At 38.7% G+C, this 26,667-nt stretch overlaps 1 protein-coding gene across 7 annotated transcripts in view; it reads left to right on the top strand.

The window, feature by feature from the left end:
• The window catches only part of TCTN3 (tectonic family member 3), a 50,828-nt gene that overhangs the window by 5,645 nt on the left and 18,516 nt on the right, over positions 1-26,667 (top strand). For 3 of the 7 annotated variants that reach the window (XM_033129957.1, XM_033129958.1, XM_033129954.1), the window contains 10 exons: positions 15,993-16,060; positions 18,998-19,220; positions 19,389-19,512; positions 19,833-19,951; positions 22,942-23,069; positions 23,485-23,593; positions 23,681-23,796; positions 24,297-24,332; positions 24,893-24,973; positions 26,047-26,172. In XM_033129957.1, the coding sequence (XP_032985848.1) occupies positions 15,993-16,060; positions 18,998-19,220; positions 19,389-19,512; positions 19,833-19,951; positions 22,942-23,069; positions 23,485-23,593; positions 23,681-23,796; positions 24,297-24,332; positions 24,893-24,973; positions 26,047-26,172 (1,130 nt within the window). Of the gene's footprint in view, positions 1-15,992; positions 16,061-18,861; positions 19,221-19,388; positions 19,513-19,832; positions 19,952-22,941; positions 23,070-23,484; positions 23,594-23,680; positions 23,797-24,296; positions 24,333-24,892; positions 24,974-26,046; positions 26,173-26,667 lie in introns of those variants that run through there. The other 4 variants (XM_033129955.1, XM_033129956.1, XM_033129960.1 and 1 more) reach the window with 3 other exon arrangements.

The raw sequence follows: 26,667 nt of genomic DNA on the forward strand, positions 1-26,667 counted from the left end.
TTTTTGAAGACAATAATAGCCCACAATACCAGGCCGGTCTATAGCAGGAAGTTCGCATGTTACTGTGAATGGCTCTGTCTCTGCAGAGATCAAGGGGGTGACAAACCCTGGAGCCAACACTAAAGCCAGGCACCCTGCTCTCCTTTACATTAGGCCCTTCATCTAGTGGGGCCAGCAGAGCCTGAAGAAATAGGAGAGCAGGAAATGATAGTAGCGACATTCAGATTTTGAGATCATTATTTAGCCTAGGTGGTTCTCCCAGCTCATTCTTCAAGGTCTAGTTCGAACCTTAAATCTTTAGTCTTGCAGAAACCCTCCATCCTGCAAATTCTGAGAACAAAATTCTCCTTTCGTAAGTGCCAAGTAATTTGTTACGTGCTTAATGCCATGCATTGCTAGCTTCTTTTCATGTGTAATATGTTTCACTGATACACTCTAGAGTCTGACTTCATAGTCTTGAGTCTGACTGAAAATTCTTTTTCCCTCCTTCCCGTACACTTCCTCCCATATCGCAGGGCACCTAGTCCAGTGTTTTGCACAAGTGCTTAATAAATAGCTGACCTCGATTAGCTATCCTAATCTCCCTCAAATTTCTGTAAGACAATTAAATGTTAATCAGGTCCTTTTCACGTCTTACCCTTCTAGCTAGCCATTGAAAATAGCCAGGAAGTCATCATAATTATGTCCAGCCTGCTTATGCTGAGACTTTGGTTTCAGGTGAGCATACGTCTTCTCCCCGTCACCAGGAGGGTTATGCATTTCCCTGACCATTTGCCTTTCATGGCTCTAGTCACACAGGACTTCCGGGTTGCCAGCTGACTGACCGACCACTGGAAGATAATGCCACCTACACCTCTAGACAGTGCCTGCTGGTCGGGTCAAGCAAACTGAACCCAGCCCTGGACGCTCAGCCCCAGCATTCACCCTTGCCTGGGCCCGGGATTTGCCTAAACTCCTACCTCATTCATATCTGACATATCCCTGATCTTGAGAAAGGATAGTATGAATTCTTACCTGAGCCATAGCATTTAGAAATCCAGACAGGCACAGGCCATAACTAGAAAAAAATCTAATCATAAAACATAGAGTCCAAGGTCTGATGCAAAACAGCGTCTTGTTTTTCCCAAGAGACTGCTTAGCAGTCCATGTACAATCTACCCCCGATGACCGTCATTCATATATTCATTTACTCAACAAATACTTACTGAACACCTACCGTGTGTCAGGGACTGTCTGGGTACCAGGGTTCTCCTGGTCTTTTTGGTCTCCTTAATGTTCATGCCCTTCCCTTTCACCCTATTCTGGAGGTCTCAGTCCTTAGTTACTGAGTTCCATCAGGTTTTCCTCTGACAGCTTGGTAGTGGTGGTAGCATTTGGATCCTCCGGATACCACAGCATGCCACATTTAAGACAAACATTTCTCCTGCTAATATGGCCACCTCTCATAGATCTCCTATTGTTTAGTCGTCGGGTCTTTGTCACTTTTCACCAAAGACTTCCGATGTGGGCCAGGGAAAAAGTAGGGCTGGAAGGTGAGAAAATTCCACCTTGCAAATATTATCACAATTTTTAAAATGAGATCAACATGAAGGGCTGGAGGGGAAGTGGAGAGGACAAGCTAGTTCCTGAGGAATTTAGCAAAAAGATGGCTGTTCTGCAGTCATTGCTACTTGGTGCAAAACTCAGTTTCAAGTCTATTCCTGTTTAATAAATATAAAATAAAATAAACTTCTTTAGGGTTAATTTTAAGATTGTGTAAATAATCTAAACATTGGAAATTGTAGAACATTTTTTATTTTCTAATAACTGCCACTTCCCAGGAGAGGTTGTTTCTGATCTGCCATTCTAAATTGAGCCTCCAAGTTATATTCTTGCAGATCACCCTGTGTTCTTCGTAGCACGTACCCAATTTGCAAAGATTTACTTATAAGATCATAGCTTAATGTCTTTTTCCCTCACACAAGCTCCAAGACAGTGGGGACCTTTTCTGCTTTGTTCTCTACTGAATACTGGACTCTGCACAGAACCTGCACATCAGAGAAGATCAGTAAATATTTGTTGAAAGAAAGAACCAAATTCTTTTGCCTAGTTCCCTCCCTTAGATCCCTCTTCTGACTCCTACGTCCACAACTTTATCTCTGAACATTGTAGTGAGTAGCTGAGATCAATCTCAGTAGACTCAAGTAGAGGATGCCTTTTACCCAGAATCTCCATATTTGGTAAATACATAAGGATACATGTACACATGCTTCTTCACTTACAATGCAGTTATGTCCTGATAACCCCATAGTAAGTTGAAAATATCATAAGTCAAAAATGTACTTAATACACCTAACCCACTAAACATCATAGCTTTACCCTAGCCTACCTTAAGCGTGCGCAGAACACTTACTTTAGCCTACAGTTAGACAAAATCATCTCGCTGCTGCTCCCAACACCACAGAGAGAGTATCACACTGCATAGCACTAGCCTGGGAAAAGATCAAAACTCAAAGTACGTACATTTTCTCCTAAATGCATATCACTTTTGAACCATTGTAAGTTGGGAACCATCTGTACAAAATTGTATATTGTAGCATTGTTTTTCCTGTCAGAAACAAAACGAATCCAGGAAACTACCTGGAATGATTGACTCTATCGAGGCGGGGGACAAGAGAGCTAGAGTTTATATTTTGCACTGGCCTGGGACTGGTGGGGCATAAATTCTTCGGTCCTCTGGGCCCCTGTGAGCCTGAGCAAAGCACCTTCTCAGCAGCCTGAGCTCACAAAGAGAAACAAGGATAGGCTGTGGGGAGGGCAACGGCACCGCAGAAATACTAAAGAGATCCAAGGGCTTGTGAGTGTAGCACTGACTAATCTGCTACAGGTAGTCTTGGAATTAGTATAAAATCATTGCAATTTTTAAACAAAAAACTATATATGCATATCATGCATGAGCATGAAAAAACATGGACGTGAAACAGGGCCCAGTTAGGACCCCCATAGAAGAGACCTTGCAATGTCCCTGGCCTTGCCTCTCCCTGCCCTACAGCTTAAAAATTGATCAACACCCTCCCTGCGGTTTGAGCTTGGAATGTCCCCTGTCCCAGTTCCTGAGTTTGGAATATCCCCTGTCCTCGTTCCCTGCTTTAGATAATTACCCTGAAATTTAAGCTTGCTTATGATCGCAACACCCTTTGCTTACTGATAACAATACCCTTTGCGTACAGATCACAATACTTCTTGCCCACTGATCACAATCTCTATGGCCTAGCATTCTTTCCAGGTTACTGTCATCACTGCTCCTGGGTTAACGACCATATTGAAGAGCCACAGCACCTGAGGGAAGGCTCCCTGCAGATCCCCCAGAACCATCACATGTCCTCTGGAGGAATGTCCAGATTTTCCCTTAAATATCTCAGGCTGGTCTGAGAATGTTCAGGCAGTTTTTGGAGATGTTAACCTGCTGCCTTCTCAGACCACCAGTGCTCTGATAATAATCACTTATTCTGGGACCCACCTCCTGGGAGTGGTGCAGGCAGCACTAGTCTTGTTTGGCCTCCGGTTTCAGAAGGATTCTCCTCAGGGAGAGGAACGGAGAGGGTAGAAATGCATGGAAGGGAGGCAAAGGAGTTTATTGGTTTTTCTTTATACATTTTTGTATTATTCCCACTAAATATTAAATATTTTCATTAAAATTTTAGGGGAAAAATTTAGCTAGAAGCTTTTAATAGATGTACCATTCCCAAGTAAAATTCTTTCTCAGCTCATGAATTGGCCACACAAATCTTTCCCAACTCTGAGATTTTTCTGATCTAGTTCAAAATATGTGACAATCCCTATTGTTTTTAAAATAATCACTCATCATGTAACAGGCAATTTTCATTTAAAACCTTAAAAGGTTTTAAGCCAACTGGGAGTCTAGAATTAAATTAAAAGTCACCTGCATTAAGAACTGTTACAAATAACTCATCTGAGTTGGGAATCAGATAAAAAGATATCTTGCATGCAACACTAAGCACGCTAGTACACAATGACAAACACAGCATAACTTACAGTTCTGCCCGGAAACAGACAGAGATGAGATCTTTTGACATTGATTGCCAAGACACATTCTGAATTTCAAAACATGAAAACTCTGTTTTTTAGCGAGTGTTTTAGAATCAAGGATATACAGACTATATATAGAAAACGTCTCTAAGCCTACCCCCTCGACTGTTCGCCATAATTTCTTCCAGGAAAAATAGAAATTGCATAGAGGTCTCTGCTCGAAGCCTCTGGAATGACAAAGAGAAAGCTGCCGGTGGAGAAGGGTGTCTGTGGGAGGGAGCGGTGGGGGAGCAAAGGGATCTACACTGTGTGCCATGACGCCTTGCAAGCTAGACAGTGTTTTCTATGCCTCCATGCCCAGAGGAGGATTTTACAGGATGTGCTCGAGCGTGACATATGACGAGGGAAAAGTAGAGGGCATTATCGGAAAATACTTCATTAATACTCAACTAACATAAATATTTATCACACGTACAATTTTTTTTGGTTATTGTGCTTTGTGTTGTGAAATAGGAACAAACTAGAAGAGAATCAATGAGGAAAATAATTTTCCCCCCTTCTCTATTTAACTGCCCTCTAGTTCCTTCCTCTGCCTAGCTGGAAAAAAGCTTTGCGAAAAAGAAACTACAGTGCTCCCAAACAGCAAATAACATGCCCGTGGTTTGTTTTGTTTTGTTTTGTTTTGTTTTTTTAATGATAGTTATGCTACATCACTTCCCCTCCCATAGAGCCCTTGTCATATTCTGCTTTTTGTCTCAGTTATTTATCCTTAGAGCAGGTTCAGTCTTAAACCACCACATTTAGGTGTCCAAGTTTTGTTATCTCTGTTTTCTTTATATCAACTGATATCCATCTCAACTCCCCTGAGTTGGCAAAAAAGTCAAGCACAATCATGACTGGAGTCCCCTTATCTCCCTGGTTTACACCAGAATCTGGGAGAAGTGGGGGAATCAGAAAATGGGGAAAGGACTTCCAGTCTCTCTCTTCCCTTAATCCCTTCAGATGCTCTCACTGCCCAGTCGTGAAATTTGACAGGCTTTCTGTTCCAAAGCTAAGTAGGGATGGGGGAGGTTTGGCGAGGGGTCTCTGCCTCAGCTGGAAGCCCTGGTGGCAGGAGTGGAGCCTCCCTAAGGCACCATATGGCCATCCTTCTGAGACATCATCAACCTGGACAAGACTGCAGAACAAGAGAGGGTCCCCACTACCCATGGCCCACCGGCGTCCATCCCCTCCTCGGCGGAGCAGAATTTCCACTCTCTTCTGGCCCTCAATGATACCCCTTTATTTCCTCCCTATTACCCTATTGCTTCAGGGCACCTGTGTAATTTCAACAATAAGCCAGGATAGGATTGGGAACTCATAATAATTAACATCTTAACAAATTGTCCTGCCAGTCACACTAGTGTTATCATTCCTTCCCCAAATTTCCCTTCAGTCCTCACCCGACCTTCCATCACTACTAGACGTGGCGTTCAGAAAGGGACTGTTTATAACTCATTTTATATCCTCTAAAATACCTAACATGGGGATCCTCAACCACTGCAATCAAGAAATCAAAACTCTCCCAGCAGTCCCCCCCAAATTTTTATTGACGCGTAAAAAGAAAATTTATTTTTGCTACAAATGTGTATAAATGTTGTCACAGCAATGCCTGAGATGTAAAACAAAGCAGATGAGGCAGCTGCGTGTGGAGCAGCTTTGCTGTAACTAACAAGCATGAGGTTAGCATGTCATCATATCGGTGCTACAAACAAACTGCAAGAACTATGTTTCCAAGAAGAGCATGGCCCGGGCAGAACCAGCTCTTCTCAAACAGCAACCATCCTGAAGAGCAACCCACAGATAACCCTGAGGTTTTTATTGACTTCACAGTGGCAAGTGCATTGTAATCATTGTTGGCCTGATTAGTGTTGTTTTCAATCATTTAATTAACACAAAATATGTCTCAGAAAGATTCTAGAGTTTGAAGTGTGCCTCTGGCAGAGACTGCTAGATGTTCACTCCTCTTATTCTCATTTTGTTCTGAACTAAAAGAATATCCATTGTTTAGCCACCCAACAGAGAGAGTACATTGCCCAGCCTGTCGTGCAGCTGTGTGTACAGAGGATGGTGAGTCACTCTGGGACTAGCAACAGTGGGTATCCAGGACTATGCCTGGCCTGAAGGGGCAAAAAGAGGAAATCAAGTTTCCTGGAACTCACAGAGTAAGCATGGTTATGGGAGACAGCTGAGAAGAACTGTGGCTTCTGTATTAAGTTGGGGTCCCTAAGAAGTAGATCCTGAAGCTAAGATTTCAGCACAAACAGTTTATTTAGGAAGCAACCCCAGGAGGCACTGAAAGAGGGTAGGGAGATGAGGTAAGGCAGGGAAGGGGGGCCATGCAGGGTGCATAGGTCAGCAGATCAGCAGATCAGCACTGAGAGCAGTTGTGGCTCAGTCGTGATAGGAACCTCTCTGGGAGATGGTATAAAGAACAGCTCAGAGTTTTCCCAACCTAGGGGAGAGGAAGTGGCGGTGTTTACCCAGCAATTTCCATACATTATTGGTTAAGGGCTGCTCCCTGGGAATATCAACTATCCAGCGTTTCTACCCTGCCCTGTACATGGGCGGGGCATGCTTCCTTGTCCAGAAAAAGGCCTCAGGCTGAGAGTGGCAGGTGTTTACACGGTAAGGAGTCACCACCGTGGATACGGGCTGGGGAGGACTGAGGGCAGTGGGGGCCGCAGAGTCTGTTACAACTTCGGTTAAGGAGTATAGCAGCTGCTGCCAATCTGTGGCCCAGCAGGAAAGGACCTGAGGACTAAATACCCAACCTTGCTCTCCGCCCACTCTCCAGTCTCCTGCTGAACCTAACCAGAAGCCCATTTATGCAGGTCACTCTGGATGACCTCCCAGCACACAGAGTAGGATGGAGGAGGATAAACAGTGGATCTGCGGAGCAAACCGAGTGTCCAGCTCATCTGCCTTCCACTCTTTCCAAATTTCTGTTTAAAATCTTGGACAGCATTGTTTGACTGTAAAAATACTGTGATACATTTATATACACAGGGTGCCAAAGAAATGTATGAGTAGACACATTTTAAGAAAGGAAAAAACTATTAAAATTGTAATATTCAATATATACTGATAACAGAAGATGAATACAATTCACGTTTGACTTCTACATCAGCGTCCAGACATTTCTGATTACAGCGAACTACTGTTTGAGCAACGTTGACCAAAATGTCCACTTGTATACATTATTTTGGCACCCCTGGTATTCACTAAAACCAAAGAAACTTATGACTGGAAAACACCTTGAAAGACTTATCTGTGAGTCCAGCAGTAGAAAGAGCACCACCGAAATGAGAGGAGACTTAAGTTGTAGTTCTCGCTCTAATAATTAGGAACGATGCCACTTTGGGCAAGTCACTTAGTAGTGCATGCTCTTTCCTGATTCTTATGATAGGATAAGGTCCTATTGACCCAACGAAACTCTTGTGAAACCGCTCTATAATTACAAAGGTTATTAAAATCACAAATGTGAGGTGTTGGTGTACCTTCACAGTTTCAGACAGATGAGACGCAGTGTCATTTTCAACCACATTAAGGAAGGAAATGCCACTATTCCGTTTCATTATTTTTTCAGTTAGGAAGACATTTATGTAAATATCTACCACCACAAATTTTTTATTAAATGAGACAGACTATAAATAAATAATATGTATTGCATATAATTATTTTCTTACCACTAATCCCCCACAAAAAAACCCTACATTCAATTAATTACACAGTTTCTAATAAATAGTCATAGTCATTTTTTTCTCTGGTGTCAACTAAGCACAAAGAGTCAGGAGGCTCTGACTAGAAATAAATGGCAAATGTTTATTCAGGGGTCTTGGGGTATGAAAAGCGGAAACACAAGTAGGCAATACCCAGAGTGTTCTGAAGAAGAAAGAAAAGCTAAGAGTTCTTACAGTATAAAGTATTATACATTCTTGAGAACAGAAGAATCAGCCCAGCATTCTTAGCCCCTGGATTGATCTGACATAGTGATCTTCCAGATGTCCAGTGGCCTCGATAATGGACGTCAGGTGGTCTGGACATGTGAACAGTCTTTCCTAAGTTCTTTAGAGGGATATCTATAGATTTACATATATATATGTATATTTCATATATATACATATATATATATATCTCCAGGCACTGAAGCATGACTGAAAAGTTCAAAAGTTTAAGTCCTCAGGCTAGATAAATTAAAATCTATTCCTCATGCTTCAGACCATTTGGTCTGAACCAGTTTTGTCAGCTTGTCCACACAAACTCCATTTTAAGTCAACTTAGCTATACTGACTTCATCTTGTTTCTTCACTCATTCCTCACTAGTTATTTCCTTTTATTTTTAACAGTGTGCTTTACTCTTTTAGCCACTTCCTCTTTCATCCTTATGTGTGTCAGCATTTCTGATGATCCAGTGATTATGCTGAAGCTCACAACTCTTTTTCTTTTCGTTTCCCTCTTAATGTAGAAAATAAGTCCAACAATGGAGGCATTATTAGATTACAGTAAGAAATACTGGGTAGAATATCTTCTATGTGTATTCACCAAATCCAAGGAAATAATAACATTATAATTATTGTTCCTGAATGGGAATTTCAGAGTTTCTGCCTTGATACAAGTCAGGAATCAGGATATCACTAACCCAAAGAAATTCATGAGACAAAAGACAATATTTCCTTTAAGGCTATCACATTGCTTACTACCTTAAGATCCCAACCAGTGTAATCACTTATTTGGATGGCTTAAAGTTTTCAAAAAGAACTTTTGGGAAGTGGATATTGTTTGTTTTTAAATATACCACCACTAGGAAAACAAGCATTTGTCAGTTCTTACCCTCACACAACAAGGCAGAGGAAGGTGGAGACAAAGTCATTAAGGAAACAAAATAAGATTTCATAAGCGTGAACATATGAGTAAAATGTCACTCTCATTACTGACTATTGTTTCAAGTCTTTGCGGTGGGTGGGAGCAGGAGATTTAAAAGTGTAAGGAAGGAAAAGGCTTTGCCCTTTTCCTTAAATCAAGTCTACTCTATTTTAATTAGCTTTCTGGCTGTTACCTCACTGTTACACGTCAGGAAATCTGTAATACTCCATTATCACACCATCTTGAGGAAACAGATATTTCCCTCCTGAACTTTGGTAAGAAGCAAAATAGATACATCAGCTCAGGACTCACTACTCCAGGAAAGAAAGTTTTTGCATAAACCCTCCTCCCAGTAAAGCTAAAGGAAACTACTTCAAACAAAAATAATCTCTATGAAATAAGCCATTTTCCCTGTAGGTCGTTTTCATTGTTCATATTTGTGTTTCTCTGAATATAATTGGTAGGAATGCCATTTAAAATGCTAGAATATCTGATAAGTGTTGATAGAGAGAGAGAGGAGTATTGGAGAAAAACTGAGAATTCAAGTAAAATGAAAAATATTTAGTGGTTAGATAAGCTTTTTTAATGATTTTTTTCAGTTACAGTTGACATTCAATATTATTTTATATTAGTTTCAGGTGTACAGCATAGTGGTTAGACATTTATATAATTTATGCAGTGATCCCCCCAATTAGTCTAGCCCCACCTGGCACTATACTATACCATATTATTAACTATATTCTCTGTGCTGTACTTTATACATCTCCATGACTATTTTGTAACTACCAATGTATGTTTTTTAATTCTTTCATCTTTTTCACCCAGCTCCCCAGTCCCTCTCCCATCTGGCAACTATCGGTTTGTTCTCTGTAGCTATGAGTCTGTTTCTGTTTAGTTTGTTCATTTATTTTGTTCTTTAGATTCCACATATAAATGAGATCATATGGTATTTGTCTTTCTCAGTCTGATTTATTTCACTTAGCATAATATCCTCTAGGCCCATCCATATTGTCGCAAGTGGTAAGATTTCAGTCTTTTTCATGGCTGAGTAATATTCCATTGTATATATGTACCACAAGTTCTTTATCCAATCGTCTACTGATGGGCACTTAGGTGGCTTCCATATCTTGGCTTAGATAGGCTTTATTTTTATATTCCTAAACTTGCTAAAGATTGCTTGAATTTATAACACCTAAAACAACAATAAACTTATATTAGCATTTAAAAAAAATTTTAATGGAAGGGATACTCAATTTAAGTTACACAGAATGCTTATGTGGATACTCTGATGTTTACATAACTGTCACTACAAATATGGAAATTCCAGATTGGTTTTGGGTTTTTGCATTAGATTGCTAGGAGTAATCCATTAGATAATATTATTTTTGTGTTATTTTTCATGTTCTAAGAGATACCCAATCAAAATGAAAATAACTCTACCACCTGCCTGCTAATACCTTAGATTTCTTTGACTCTGGACAAATTATTTTACTCCATAATTAGTTGTAAATAGCCATGAAAAAAGTAACAATAATAGATACCATTTCTAGGTTTAAAAAAGAAAATGCCTGCACTTAAATGAATTTTAAATATTGATAAGATTATAAATATTGATCTGACAAGTAAATAATGAGAAAGGGAGTAGAGCGATTGTGTTCTTCTCATGATTGATTGACTAGTAAGAGAATCTTTCCACAAAAAATAAATATTAATTGAAATAAAACTTCATGATTATGAAGTATAAATTGCATACAAGTTATCCAGAGGAAATTCCTAGACACCTTGAAAACAGGAGGTAGATACCTTGAGGTCATCTCTAGACTGAATGCTGCCCACCATTCTCAGATATGGAAAAGAACTTTCTAGAGAATAAATACAAATGAAGGTGTTCATTTTGGAGGTTGTCTAGCTTGTTGATACAAGAGTGTCTCTTGATTAAGTGAGTCCTTTTTTCCCTTCAAATAAATAAGAAAATTTAATGTACCAAAACTGTGACTCAAATCTAAAGGTCAGGAAACATTCTGAGTACCAAGTGTGATTACATCTCCAGATGTTAGAGCTCCATGTTTTGCCCAAACAAATCCCATGATTTGACTGGACTCCTTGGACTAAGCACTATATGGGACAAGTTGGCAGCCCATCATTGTCTGAACCTGAGCAGGGGCATAATTTATATGGCACTATTGTTGAAGGAACTTCATGTTCTTGGAAACTCCCTGGATTACAAACTCTGAACTAAAGCTAGCAGTGAGCGTGACCAGACAAAGTTTGAAGTTCATGCTTCCAGAAAAGTGTCATCACCTTCAAACTCATGTAAGGGACCCCTGCCCTAGTCCTGCTAGAGGGACTCATAAATCAGAAACCTCCATGATGAATTTGGTAACAGTCACATGGGCCCGTCTGTCACTCGGGACCCAATGCTCAGTGATGATACTGAGCAACTCACAACCTGACACATCTGCTGCTATGATTCAGGCCATTCAAACCCCTGAGAAACGCTCTGCCACGTCTCTTGCCCTGTGTCCATGAAAGATGACTGTGTCTAAATGAAGAATTGAGGACTGTGGCGCTGCTGGTATCAGAAAAGGACATTGCTTCAGAGTATGAAAAGAATTTGAGTTGGAGAAATAATTAGGTAAGAAAAAAATGTTAGCTTATCAGAACTTTCCTCTCGAATACCATGACTGCAACAGATATTTGAATAGGAAGTATTTGCCAATAGAGCTGAGTGTTCATCTGCTTGAACTCTCTACATCCACTATTCACAAGTTAGCAGTTTTTACAACAGTTACACGTGGCAACTGAGGAGCAATTTGCAATATAAAACAATAGTATCCTAAATTTGTATATATGTAAGTCAAGATATAACATGAAACAAAACGCCTATTCTTAACATTAGCAATGAAAACTATAAATAGTTTTAGGTTGATAGAAATATTTAATGAGACTGAATTAAATTTCAAAAAACTGAAATAAAAATCTCAACTGTATTTAAATAAATTTAAACTTTGATATTCATTCATTAGTAGTTATGCTTGCCTTTGAATTTAGCAGATAACTTTGAATATATTAGAAGAAACATAATTTCTTGAAGACATTGAATGTTTTTTTACATTTACTTTAATTGACATATTTTGTATCAAAAGATATTCAAATTTTGCATACATTTTGTGGAAGTTTTAAAAATTGGCGTCAAGTTTTTTGATATATCTTCCAGAGAGGTGGAAGGTTCATATACTCTTTGTCTTGTAACTGCTTCAGACAATAGAGTATAGTGGAGGTATTCTACTTGGCTTTTAAGGATAGGTCAGAAACGACCATGCAGCTTCTGCCTTGTTCACTGGAACACTCATTCGCGAAGCTCTTGAGCTGCCATTTTAAAAGTCCCACTATCCTGAGGCTGCCATTCTGTGAGGAAGCCTAAGCCATAGGAGGAGACCACATATAGGTATGTCAGTTAGTAGTCCCAACTAAGCCTAGCCTTCAAGTATTCCCAGCCCAGGTAGCAGATACATGAGTGAAGAAACCCACAGGTGATTCTGGACCCCAGCCATTCAGGTAGGTCTCTCCCAGCTATCTGAGTCTTGCCAGCTGGCACTCCAGACATCATCAACCAGAGATCAATCATCTATGCTGTATCCTATCCAAATTCTTGACCCAGAGAATCCATAATGATAATAAAATAGTTGTCCTTTTATGTCATGAAATTTGGGGATGGTTTGTTACACACCAGTATATAACTAGAATGCTTTGAATAAAGTTACATTATATTTTTTAACTTAGATCACTAAGAATGATTAATCGTTAAACTAGTAATAGAAAATATGAAAGTAGTAGAGAAGAAAACAAAGTTTAAGAGACAAAAGTAGAAAGAGGGACTTCTAGTTATGGCAGCATAAGGGAGTTGGCAATTGTGCTCTTTAATAAAAAAGAATATATACTTCCACTTCAAGAAACTTGGAGTAGATATATTTTTCCATATTCCTGGACATTATATATATCAAAAATAAGAATAATATAAAAGGTGGAGAGAAGAAGGCAGACCAGCTAGGGACCTTGGGACCCTAGAAATGACACAGTGGTGTGTTCCCTAGGTTTTCTTTTTGCTTTATGTATTCCACACTTGGAGGAAGCTGACTCCCATCCCCACCTAGCAGCAACAAGCAGTGCCACTTCCACTGAGGTTGACAGAGGCCAGTTGAGGAACTGGACTTCCATTGCCACCTGGCAGTCATGGGGCAGCAGCCCCTTTCCACTGCCAAAGCAGTGTCAGAGTGAGCTAGCTAAAATAGAAAGTTTAAATAAGATAAGAGTCTCATAATGTCCAAAATGTACAGGTTTTAACCAAAAATCATTTATCATACCAATAAACAGGAAGATCACAAATTGAATGAAAAAGACAATAGATACCAACACAGAGATTTTAGTTTAATTATAAGTTAAATTCTACTTTAATCTCTAGCTTAGTTTCTAGTAGAAATTCTAGTTTAAATATGTAGATGCATTTAAAGTAATCATGTGAATTGGTCTTTGAGAGTTCTAATTATTATGCAAGTATGGGTAAGCCACTAAAATATGTTATGATTTAACTAGCTGGTGTCTTTTATAAAATTATGTCTCATATATATGAAAGAAGTTCAGTGGTAGGAAGTTCTGGGTAGAATGAAGTTTCCATGGTTGTCAGGGATCCAGGTTTCTTCCAGTTTGCTGCTTACCTTTGCTTAGGATGTTTCTCATGTTCCAAAATGACTGCTCAAGCTCCAGCCATCTCACTCAAAATTTAAGCAGCAGGATGGAGAAAGAAGGAAAAAAGGGAACAGCCTTTATTTCTTAAGAGATTTCCTCAAAATCCAATCAATTTTTAATGTATATCTCATTGGTCAAACCTAAATATATAGCCCCAACCAGCACGAAGGAGGCTGGGAAATGTCATCTTTTGGCTACATTGTCCTCAGCAAAAAATTGGAGTTCTGTCTGAGAGAGAAAGGAGAGTGGATATGTGCTCAGCAGTTAGGGTAGTTTCCAAGTGACGAAATAAAAAGCAAAAAAGAAAAGAGAAGAGGTAGATACCTCTCTTACATTAAGGAAAAAAATAACATCATAAATGAGTTTCTATTTAGGAGTGGTAGGCCATGTCTAATTAATACAGTGATTGCTATTAATACTAATGGCTAAAGAAAATTTTTTTAAAAGATTTCAAAGCTAAAAGATATTTCTTCCCTCTATAATGTATTCATTGTTCATTAATTTCTTAATAAGCAATGTAATTAATTCTTCCAGAGCTACTAAACTTTCGTTTTCTGTTAAACATTAGACACCATTTATTTATTCAATTTACTTGGGTAATTACTTAGGAACCACTGTTTAAATTACATAGTTATTTTAATCATGGTTATTATTACAAAAACTAATGATGGTCTAAAAAAAGCATCCTGGAGAGAGGGAGTGGGAGGAAAGAGGTGAAAATGGTTATGAAAGAACAATAGGAGGGATCTTTGTGGTGATGACCTGCTCTGTATCTTCACTGTGGTGGTAGATACATGAAGCCACACAAGTGATAAATGTCATAAAAATTAAATACACACACATGTACACATATGCATGAAAAGTAAAACTGGGAAAATCTGAAGAAGATAGGTGAATTGTATGAATGCCAATACTCTGGTTGTGCGTACCATAGTTTTGCAAGATGTTACCTTTAAAGGATACACAGGATCTCGTTCTATTATTTCCTACAACATCATGTAAATTTACACTTATAGCAAAATTAAAATTTTAATTTAAAAAGTATCAGTTGATGAAAATGATTCTATACATATTCATAGCTTATTTTTTAAAGGAAACATAACATTGGTAAGCTTGCCTTTTACTCTCTGAATGGTGTCTTTTTATTAAAAGAAGTTCTGTATTTTAATGAGATACAATTTATCAATCTTTTTCTTTATGATCAATGATTTTTTTCTGTCCAGTTTAAGAAATATTTGCCTACCCCAACCTCATGAGTACATGCTCTCATGTTATAATCCAGTAGCTTTATTGTTTTATATAAGTCTATATGTAAAATTGATGTTTGGGTATATGCAGCTAGGAGTCAAAATAACTGTTGTCTATATGAATATCCAATTGACCCAGCACAATCTATGGACAAAATCATGCTTTCCTCACTGCAATATCACTACTGTTATCAATTATGTGTAGGTCAGTTTCTGGACTCTATTCTTTACTATTGGTCTATTTGTGTATCTTGAAGCCAAAGCCATATCATTTTGTCATTATAATTATTTTATCTTAATTGTAAGAGACAATATATAGTAGGTATAAGCCCTTCCAACTTTGTTCTTCTTCAATAATCTCTTGCCTATTTGTGGCCTTTTATACTGACATATAAATTTGAAATCAGCTTGTCAATTTTTGCCAAAACTGCTGGAAGTTTTACTGGGACTGCCCAGAATCTGTATATCAATTTGCGAAGAACTGACATGTTTTCATGAATAGGTTTCCTAGCCATGAATTTGGTGTGGTTGCCCATTTATTGAGGTTTTCTTTAATTCCTGTCATAAATACGAATAGTATACAATTTGATGTGTAGAGATCTTGCACTATTTTAGATTTATTGATAGGTATTTAATTTTTATGTTATAAATTTTATTATCTAAGAATTTTTATTTTCTAATTTATTATTGTTATAATATAGGAATACAATTGAGTTTTACATATTGACCTGACCCTGTATTTGTCCTTTCCATTGCTCTTAATTTATCCTGTATATTTGTGCCTCCATCTGAGATCATTTTTCCTTTAGCCTAAATAACTTCCAAACTTTAACAATTCTTTGTGTTAGTATGTTGGTAACATTTTTTCTCTTATTTTTGTTTTCCAAACACATTTTTATCTTCATTTTTAAAGGCTATTTTGCTGGGTATAGAACTCTAGTCTAGCTTCTTCTAGGACATTACTCCACTTTTTATGGTTTCCCTTATTTCTGTTTTAAAAGTAGGTGTGAGTCTTATTGTTGATCTGTTGAAGGTAATATGTCTTTTTAATCTTTATTTTTGTAGATTTTCTTCTTTGCGTTCTGCCTCCAAGATTTGTGGAGGTGGGAATGTTGGATGTGCAGCTGGACAAGGTAAGCTAGTACCACTAGTCTTCAAGATGTGGGGCTTCTCTCTTCCTCCCAGATATCAAAAGCCATTCGGAACACTGTCTTGCCATTTCAGCAAAATTGCCTACCTCTGCCCACTTTAGGAGCAAGTTCTTCTGCTACCCACTACATGCACAAGTGGGAGTAAGAGACGCTGACCTACCTAACTCTCCCTACAGTGGTACTTCAATCAATAAGGCACATAATTGTCCAAGGTCCCTATTGATACAAATAGCTTCTTTCTGTGTGCTTAGAACACTCCCAAGAGCCACTCCCACTTCTGTATTAAGCCTCTGTTATGCAACTTTTATTTGTCCACCTTTAATACAATCCCATCTTCCTTCTGTATTTCAAGGATTCTTATAATGTCTGGTTCATTGACAGCACCCCTTCATGTTTTTCAATATCAAGGTATGTGCATGGATGCACATGAGAGTCTGTACCCATCTAACTTTCTTTTAATTTTTAGAGATTTTGGAAAGGAGAGGATTCTGGAGAGGCTATAACTTGTTCTCCCGTTTGCCACATTGATTCAATTTCTTTGCTAAAATTTTAAGCACACATTGAACTCTTTAATACCAAATACAGACAGCTGCTAGTATCATATGATCTAATTTGGAAATCTCTGCTTCTGAGGTGATGTCATATTAAGCTATTTCAATTGAAGACTTGGTCCCCATGTTAAAACTGGCATCTGTATGACATATGTGAATAAATTTCATTCTCCTTTCTTAAAATTTTTTTCAGGTTTTAATATTAGATCTCAAAAGAATTGAGAGTTCTGTATTACAGAGATTCCTACAAATATATAATGGCAACAATACAAATAATATTTCTGCTCAACTATAACAAAAAGAAAAAAGTATTCTAAAAAATTTGTAAAGTGCTAAAATTCAAAAATAAGAAAAAGCAACTCAGAATGATCCTGAAATGTAATTTCCCTACACTCAAACCTGAAATTACTTTAATCAACAGATTCTTTTGCCAACACTAATAAATTCAGGAATAATTTATCATTAATTTACCATTGATTGAGAATTACAGTGTAAATTCCAAACTTTGAACTCTAAAAGAGTCTCTGATTGTACAACAGAAATTTTATAAAAAGAAATGCAATCAAATAATATAGTATCTAAATATTCGTAAGAGTTAAATCTAAAGAGTTCAACAAAATAATATTTTACAAAATATTTAATGTACATCTAACACATCCTAGGTGCTGATGTGGGCATGGGATATATCAGTGAACACAATGGATAAAACCCCCTGTTTCATGGAGCTTGTTTTCTAATAAATGTATATAATTTGAATAATCAGAACTCGGCCTTTTCCTACAGAAATTACTAACAAGGTAGATAAATGTTTTATGCCCAAACACAAATATAAATATCTCTTATAGCACTCCAACATACAGTCATGTGAAAACATATTTGAGAAATTTATAGCTCAAAGATATATTTAGCTACTGACTTCAAAACATTGGAATACCAATATCTTGTTAGAGAATGTGAACAAGGTCAGGTGTCCTAAAATTTATCTGCCTAAAGTGATTCATTTGGAAAATGAGTTATTGACTAGATTTTAGGTAAGTAAGTACTAAATTTAAGATAACTCTTAACAGATCTTAAATTTACATCCCAAAAAGAAACAAATTGAAATAATCCTGATGTAAGAACTGTGCAGACTGAGGAAAACACTAGGTTCTACAGGAACAAGATTTTGATCATCTAGAGTTGTACTGTCCAACATAGTAGCTACTAGTCACATGTAGTTATTTAACTTTGAATTAATTAAAAATTTAAAATTCAGCTCCTCAGTCCCCTTAGCCACACTTCAAGTGCACAGTAGCCGTATATAGCCTGTAGTTGATATATTGAACGTACATAGAACATTTCCAACATGGCAAAAAGTTCTGTTGGACAGTGATGCTCTACAGAAACAGAAGAGGCATGCCACCCCAAGGAAAAAACAAAATTTCCTTTCCTAAAGAAGACTACAAAAAGTGATGATTTATAATAGCAAAAAAAAAAGTTTTCTTCTCCATCCCTTGGCTCTTTCCATTCCTGCTTCCTTTCTCTTCGTTTCCTAGAAAATGTCTCTCCTTAACTTACTCATTCTGCCTTCTCACCTTTTCCCCTACTGCATTTCTCAATCTCCTCTCACTACCTTTTCTAATAACAAATATGCAGTCCACAGTTAATGATTTCATGCATTTATTGAGGTTTAATTTTTTTTGGTAATTTATCAATGTTAAAATATAAAGAACTGCATCTTTCTGTTTCCCCCCAAAATACAATATTTAGATGAGACTTTTTTTTTTTTAAGGTATGTAACCTTCCGTGTATTTTCCTCCTTGAGATCATTATCCTTGCTTAGAAAGCCGGTGGGAAAAATATGCAATTCTATTAGGTTGGTGCAAAACTAATTGCGATTTAAAAGGTTAAAATAGTTGCAAAAACCGCAATTAGTTTTGCACCAACCTAATAGTTCCAGCCTGTGGGGTTTCCCTTGATCAACAGAAAGGCTCAGTTTTCAGGGTCGCGAATTCTGCGCGGCACCCCACTCTACTGGTCCCCGCCTTGAACTTCTACTGTCATCTAGCGGACAGAAGGGGCAAGAGCTCCTTCGCCAATTTGGCGGTTGCCAAGCGACGCAGTCAGTGTCCCGCCAAGCCTAAGGAGAGAGGGCGCAGACTAAACGATGCTAAAAGACCTGTAACAACGCCGTTTTCTATTGGCTGAAGGCTCTCCGCTATAGCCATGAGCCAATGAGCAGATGCACACGGATGATGTCACACGCTTTGCGACTCTTTCCCTTCTCCTCAATCCTCTAGCAACGCGTCTGGCGACCGCAGAAATCCGCCTTAAAACTGTTGGAAGTCTCGACTAACCTATGTGCGCCTCTCGGCTCATGTTACTGCAGGTGCTCTTCCTGATGGTCCCCGAGGGCGCTCGTCCTCAGCCCTCTTCCTCCCCGGCAGGGGCAGTGCCCACTCCTTCGGACGTGGGGCCAGGGTCGCAGGGTGGGACACCTCAGCCCACCGAGGAGACTGAAACTCCCAGGGCCGTGCCTGGGAGCTCTACGGGGAGCCCTACTGTCGTAACCCCTTCGGCGCCTGGGAATAGGACCGCGGACCTCTTCCCAGGTGAGGAGAAGAGATGTGGGCATGGAAACTACTGACTTAGGTCTAAAGTTCTGTCAACAGTGAATTGCCACAAAGTGAGAAGTGGGGCTGTCAGAAGAGGGGAATTCGCACCTGGAAGAATCGGAGGATCTCATCCCTTTTTCTCTGCTTTATGTTATACCTTCGCAGTCTTGCCGATCTGTGTCTGTGACTTGACTCCTGGTACCTGCGATATAAATTGCTGCTGCGACAAGGATTGCTATCTTCTTCATCCGAGGACAGTTTTCTCCTTCTGCCTTCCAGGCAGCGTGAGGTGAGTTGCGTTGCGCAGGTTGAATCCTAAAGGAGATCGGGGCCCTAGATAGGTAATATTTGGAAGTAGGAAGAGTTAGCCTTCCTACCTTCCTCCCCCACTTCCACTCCTGTAAATGGAATTACCTTGGTTTTTCCCAGGAGTGACGTCCCTCTTCAGATTCCCTAGAGCAGGCCTGTCCAGTAGAATAGAACCTTCGTGTTGCCCTATGACTGCCCAAGGAGCCCTCTCTTTGGCATCTGACTGACATCCATGGGGCACCCTTCTTTGGACCTAACCCTGTGTTTCTAAGTGTATCTGTTCATTCTGTTTCCACACAGGTCTTCAAGTTGGGTATGTGTGGACAACTCTCTAATCTTCAGGAGTAATTCCCCATTTCCTTCAAGAGTTTTCATGGATCCAAATGGAATTAGGCAGTTTTGTGTCCATGTGAACAACTGTGAGTAGAAATATGTCGGCTGTTCTTATTGCCTAACATTTATTGAAAATTGGCTTTGTTTCTATCCTTTTCTTTGTCTTTTAAACTTTTTTCCTTTGAATTTCTATCATCCTTCCTCTCCTTGTGCCTCTCAACCTGCCCCCTCTCTTTTTCTTATTAGTGAACATTAGTGAACATCTTATTCATATCCCTTCTTGGCTATGGGTCAGAAAACCCATACAAAACTTTAACTTCAATCATCCCTGTTAGCCCAGATAATTACAGATAGGCTGTGTTCCCCACTTCCTACAATCTCCATGAAAGCACTTACTGAATCCCCAGTACCTGATACACAGGAGGCACCAAATAATACTTGAATCTTTGAAAAATGAGTCTGTACCAACCTTGTTTTTATTTTATGAGACAGCAGTGTTGGGGAAAGAGTATTAGACTCCGATCTCAACCTTTCATTTACTTAGTAGCTACACAGACTTGGGCAAATCTCTTAGAGTTTCCAGTCTCATTTCTTCCAACTGAAAAAAATATTAATAACACTGGCCCTGGATGTGAAAGTGCTCTGTAACTGTACAGTGCAATAATGATAAGAGGTGGTGGTTGTTATTAAGGTTTTTAAATAGACTTAGAAATATGCTGGTGTTAGCTATAACATTTCTTAAGATATGAAGCTAATATGTCTCTCTTTTAATGTCTAAGAAGCAAAATAATGTTCTCACACAAAACAGACTTAATTGTCCCTTACACCCTGCAAGTTAATTCATCCTGATTTCATCTGACTGTTAAAAAAGAAATAGCAAAACTATATTTACTTCAGAAAACAACCAAGTTTCAGTTTGGGGGGACTTGTAATAAGATTGCGGCTGCTCCAGCAGCCTTATAATGCTCTAGAGCTATTACATTAGCATCCAACTGGTCCTCCCTCCTTTTAATCTCCCCTCCTGCTTCTCGTATACCTGCCACTGCATCTGGACCGGTGGTTCTGAACTTTGTTCCTCCAGCAACACTTGAGAGTTGCTCTCTTGGAAACTATAGGATACTTTGAATGTGTATTGAACATTGTGTCTTCCGAGGGAAATTATCAGCACCTAGAAAAGATGGACCAGATCTCTGTTTGTACACAGTGCTTAATATTTGCTGATAATGATCACCAATAACAGACGTTCTTAGTCAAAGTCTGTCTAGCGTGACAGAGTAGAATGGAGACCAGGAATCAGGAGATCCGTGATCTACTCCTGGCTCTGCCAGATGGCTCTGTGGCCTTTTGCAACTCATTTACGTCTCAGGATTCAAATATCCTAATGGGATTGAGCCAGATGGCCTCTAGGCTTTCTTCCACATTTGAAATTGTATCCAAGTTTATTATCCTTAGCCTATATTCCTTATCTGCATCATCCCTGCTTAGCACCAATATCCCTGCATTCAAGGGAGAGTCAAAATGTTAACTTTCTCTTTTTCTTTTAAGCCATGAAAATAGTCAGATGGATATTTACCATCTCAGCTTATCTTCTTTCTTAGCTTAACTTAGCTTTTTTTTCATTTACAAGGATAGAAATAACTGCATTTTTTTTACGAGGTAAGTATTTCTTCCATGTGGTTTTTAGGGTATGAGTTCTGGAAATGTTAAACAGCTCCTGGAAGCTTTAAAGTTTGAAGGTTCAGATCAGAGGCAGAAGAAGGTGGTCTGCAAACCAGCAGCGTCAGCGTCACCTGTCCCACAGCAATACTTTTAAAACTCCAAAATGCATGCACATCCTCGGGAGAGCTTGTTAACGTGCAGGTTCTGACTCACTATGCCTGGGGAGTGGCTTAAGACTCCCAATTTCTGACAGACTCCCTGGTGATGCTGTGGCACCACACTTTGAGTATCAAGGGGATATAGAAAGAGTAAGTAAACTGCACGTCCCGGGAATTGAGAATTGTGTACTCCATTTCATGCTCTATCAGAAAGCTGCAAAGTCAAATAATTAAAACTTTGTGATTGCAGAGGATAAAGGTCAAGCTGTTGTCATGTAGAATCCTCATTAGCTTTCAGTGATGCAGGTCTTGATACCTTTTTGAGTCTGTCCAAATGACCATAATTATTTGAAGAATTAAAGGAATACATACGGGGCATGTTTCTGCTATGTTCCTTTTTCAAGTTAGCAGAAGACTTGGGTGGTGATGCAGAGTATTGTCCATCACCAGCCACCCTCTGGGTAGGGGACAATGCCAGGGGTCTTTTCTTACATCTCTCTCCCAGTGCCCTAAAGAGATGGCTGCAGAAGCTTGGGTAGACTTATATGTTGCTATAAAATACATTATAGGATTGTTATAGAAAGTACCCCTTTGGAGTGTCTAAAATTTTGAATGTAGGAATTATAAGGTGAAAGGAATAAAACATGATAAATCCACATGCTTGAGAGATGGAAACATTATTATTAGGACCGGTCAGTTGAAGTTTAGAGCAAAATAAGGTTTGGAAAGGACAAATCAAATATTGGCTAACATTGCCAGGTTCCTATGGAAACACTACTGTTTTGTTATACTAGAGACACTCTTGGTGTAGGGCAAATGTTAGCATTATTGAGCCTCTCCTTTTCCTCACAAATTGCTAATCATACACAATCCTGGCATCAGAGACTTGGAACTAACTGGCATTCATTGGCCAGTCTTATCTCAGATCTTAATACCAAAACAATAATTCACTTAATAGATTACAAATAAATTAGAAAATGATAGAAATCTGAACCGTTATTTCTGAAGATGGAGTATTGATTGGGAACCTTCTGAGAAAACGTTCTGTAAACTGAGTAGTAGTAATAAAAATATATAAATTTGCAGAAATTCTTTTGAGTTTACACTTAAGATTAGTGCCTTTGTATACTTCACCTTAATATGTATATATTATGCCTCAATAAAGATATTTTTAAAAATTAGTTACTTGGTATGCAAGATATTTAAAAATAAATGTCTTTCTTTACCTAAATCCCTTTTCTTTTTAAAAATCATTTTAGCAAAATTAAACTATTTCCAGGAGCTCCAAAAGGTCAATGCAAGCAACTTCCAGGCCCTGGTTACAGAATTTGGAGGCAAATCATTCACTTCCACATTCCAAACCCAATCACCATCATCTTTTTACAGGGTGAGCCTGGGGAAGGGGATGGGATTGTTTGGTTTGATTTTTCCCTCACAGCTGACAACTGCCGGGTGTCTTTGAAGTACCCTGCTGCAACTGTGTTTCCCCGAAAATAAGCCTTAGCCAGACCATCAGCTCTAATACGTCTTTTGGAGTAAAAATTAATATAAGACCCGGTCTTGTATAATATAATATAGGACTGGGTCTTATATTAATTTTTGCTCCAAAAGACGCATTAGAACTGATGGTCCGGCTAGGTCTTATTTTCGGGGAAACATGGAATTAGGTAAAACATTGTTAGCTCTTTTGGATTGCCATATTGTCTACATTAACAAGCTGTTGAGTTAATTTTTGTTTTTACTTTTCTGGTGGACTTCAGTCCAGTCTCACTGTGAATGCATTTCTGTTCTACTTTGTTCAGGCTGGGGACCCCATTTTGACTTACTTCTCCAAGTGGTCTGTAATAAGCTTGCTGAGGCAACCTGCAGGAGTTGGAGCTGGGGGACTCTGTGTCGAGAACAATCCTGCAGGTGAGTCCAGAGCAGAAGTGCCAATCTTTTTGTTCAATGTAAAATAGGCTTTCTCATTTACCATCCCCTTGATCCTTCTGTTCTAAGGTTTCCTAGAGAGTAAAAGTACAACCTGTGCTCATTTCTTCAAGGACCTAGCAAACAGCTGCACCTCGGATCCAGCCCTCAATGCTGCCTCTTACTATAACTTCACAGTCTTGAAGGTGGGTATCCCTTCTCTCCCTACTGTCACCATTGTGGGTTTAAAGTCAACAAGCTTCCAACTTTTGGGTTGTGGGAAAAGCACTGAACTGGAAGTCAGAATGCCCAAGAGCTACATAAAAGGCAGAGGGCCTACAAAACCCTATCATCTGAAGAAAGATGAAAGAATTTGGGCTATATAAGCAAGATAAGAGATTCTCACCCCCCAGGCTAATGACATTGGCTTGGGAGGGTGGGAGGGGTGGTCTCACTATTCACCAAGACTTCTTGCTTTTGCCATTCAGTAGAGCTCTCTTCAGAGTAGGTGGGCATTGCAGTCCAACCAGCCTCCCCTCAGCTTTACTCCTGGCATTTTAATGTGAAGCCTCAGGTAGAAGAGAGGAAGCAAATCATTCTAATATGTTGATTCCCACCTGACTCCCTAAATGTGAAACGACAAGCTACTGGAAATTTTTCACTAACGTATATGCATAGTCATTTTTTTGTTGTTTTCTTATTCTAGCTTCCAAGAGGTATGACTGATCTGCAGAATATGAAGGTATGATGCTATTTATCAGAAGAAAGTAGAGAGAATATTCAGTCTCTTTGCATCTCAGGCAATTTCAGTCTAGATTGTAATAGTGAAAGAAACTGTATGTATGACAAATCAAACTGTTACGTGTGAATCTAAAACAATGTTTTCCATATAATTAATGTTCTATATGATTAATAAGCATCATATGAAATAAGAATTCAAAAGGTATTAGATAAGTTTGGGAAACATTGGGTTAAATAAGGTTAAACACTATATTTAGGTGGACTTCTTGGCATCTTGAATATGCTAGAGGGCCTTGTTAATCTCTAAAAGGCGCGTATCAAATATAGTATTTCTAAAACTTATTTAACCATGGAACCTTTATATCTAATAGAATTAATGTTCTGAGAAATATATTCTTAGTTGTGCTGATTTAGAATGACTTGAACTTATGTTGTAGGCTGGCAATGGAAGGATAAAGATGATGGTAGAAAATGAAAACTACTCATTTCAGCGTGATATGTAGCTAGCAGAGAACATGCGGCCTTTCCATTGACGTTGATTTGCTTCTTTCCCTTGGCTAGTTCCAGGTTCCTGTAACACTTGTCTCAAAGGCTGATTCTCCTCTGTTGGCTGGAAACACTTGTCAGAATGTTGTTTCCCAGGTAGGGATGCTGACCTCAGGTCCTGGAGTGATGTATGTTGATCAACATTACCAGAGGTGCTTCATCTTCCATTAAGTACCAGACCGCATGAATTTTTGTGCACTACCTGAAACTTGACATGTCAAGAAAGGAGCCCATCCTCTACCCCCCACCATGTTTCAGTCATTTGCATCAGCACCATCCTCCAGTATTTCATGTCCAGAACACTAAGATTATTTCTGACTCCTCTTTCTTTGTCCATATGCAGTCTATTATGGTTCTTACTGACCACATTTTCTTCTGTTGAAGAAGTCAGTATCATCTGAATATCTGAAATAGATTAGTCAACTTCTTTTCCTCTATTCTCTCTCTTCTAATCAACTTACAGAAGTAAGAATTATCGTAAAGCATAATTTTTAAAGACTATGCTCAAAAATCGAATCAATTACCTTCAATTGCTTCTAACTTCCATCTCCAGCAATTATCTTTATTCCTCTTAAGACATGGGGACAGCCAAGTAGACCATATTTCCATTCCATGATCACCTCTGCCCCTACTCGGCCTTCCTCCGCACACTCTCAAAACTTATTTTGCTTCCCTTTCACTTCTTCCTGTAAACTCACCTCTCCCATTAACGCTTTCAGAAAACTCTGTCCAGTCTCTCTTTTAATGCGTAGATATAATATGAAGTCAGCTTTGTCTTTTCATGGTATTTGTGTTTGGCATTTTTAAGGTTATTTGTTTATCCTCCCTCCTTCAGTTATTTTTTATTGAGATAATAATTGATATATAACATATTAGTTTTAGGTGTACAACACAATGATTTGATATATGTGTATATTGTGAAATGATTACCACAGTAAGTTTAGTTAATATCCATTACCACAAAAATTTAGTAATTTTTTTCTTGTAATGAGAACTTTCAAGATCTACTCTTTTAGCGACTTTCAAATGTACAACATTGTTAACGATAGTCACCATGCTGTACCCTCATTCAATTATAACAAAACCCTTAAAGACAGAAAATCTTTTGTCTTAAACATAACTGGCCCAGTAAATAATTTTTATTAATTGATTCTACTTTTGTATTTCAGGTCGTCTATGAGATAGAGACCAATGGGACTTTTGGAATCCAGAAAGTCTCTGTCAGTTTTGAACAAACCAACCTGACTGTCGAGCCAGGCACTTCCATACAGCAACACTTCATCATTCGTTTCAGGGTTAGGGCCCTTGTATATGGGATCGAGAGGGGAAGGAAAATTGGGTTAGAAATAGTTACTCTGCTTCTGTAACGCATGCGAAATAGAATAAGAATATGAAGGCCTAATTCAAGCTGTCAGTTGAAGCCTCAACATTTAATATCCCATAATTTAACTACAAATGGTAGGAATTCAACAATATTTATTCATTAACATTTTCTCTGATTCTCTACATGGCCCCCAGCAAAGCAGGACTTCAATCTCAACTCCAGACTCTTTTTTTAAATAGTCATTTTGAATCATAAATTCAGCCAACATCCCACAGAAATTCTTTAACTAGCTTTTCTCCTATTTCTGAGCGTTCAGCTGGTTGGTTGTGTTTTTTGTTTGTTTGTTTTTTCTTTCCACTTTTACTCCTTATATTTCTGTATTCTTTGAGCTTACATTGCTTCCAATGAGCATGAATTTTTCCTGTGTGTATTTATGAACATGAACATGTAAAAACTATAATGTGAT

This window comes from Rhinolophus ferrumequinum, chromosome 16, assembly GCF_004115265.2.
Source record: "Rhinolophus ferrumequinum isolate MPI-CBG mRhiFer1 chromosome 16, mRhiFer1_v1.p, whole genome shotgun sequence".
NCBI classification, from domain to species: domain Eukaryota; kingdom Metazoa; phylum Chordata; class Mammalia; order Chiroptera; family Rhinolophidae; genus Rhinolophus; species Rhinolophus ferrumequinum.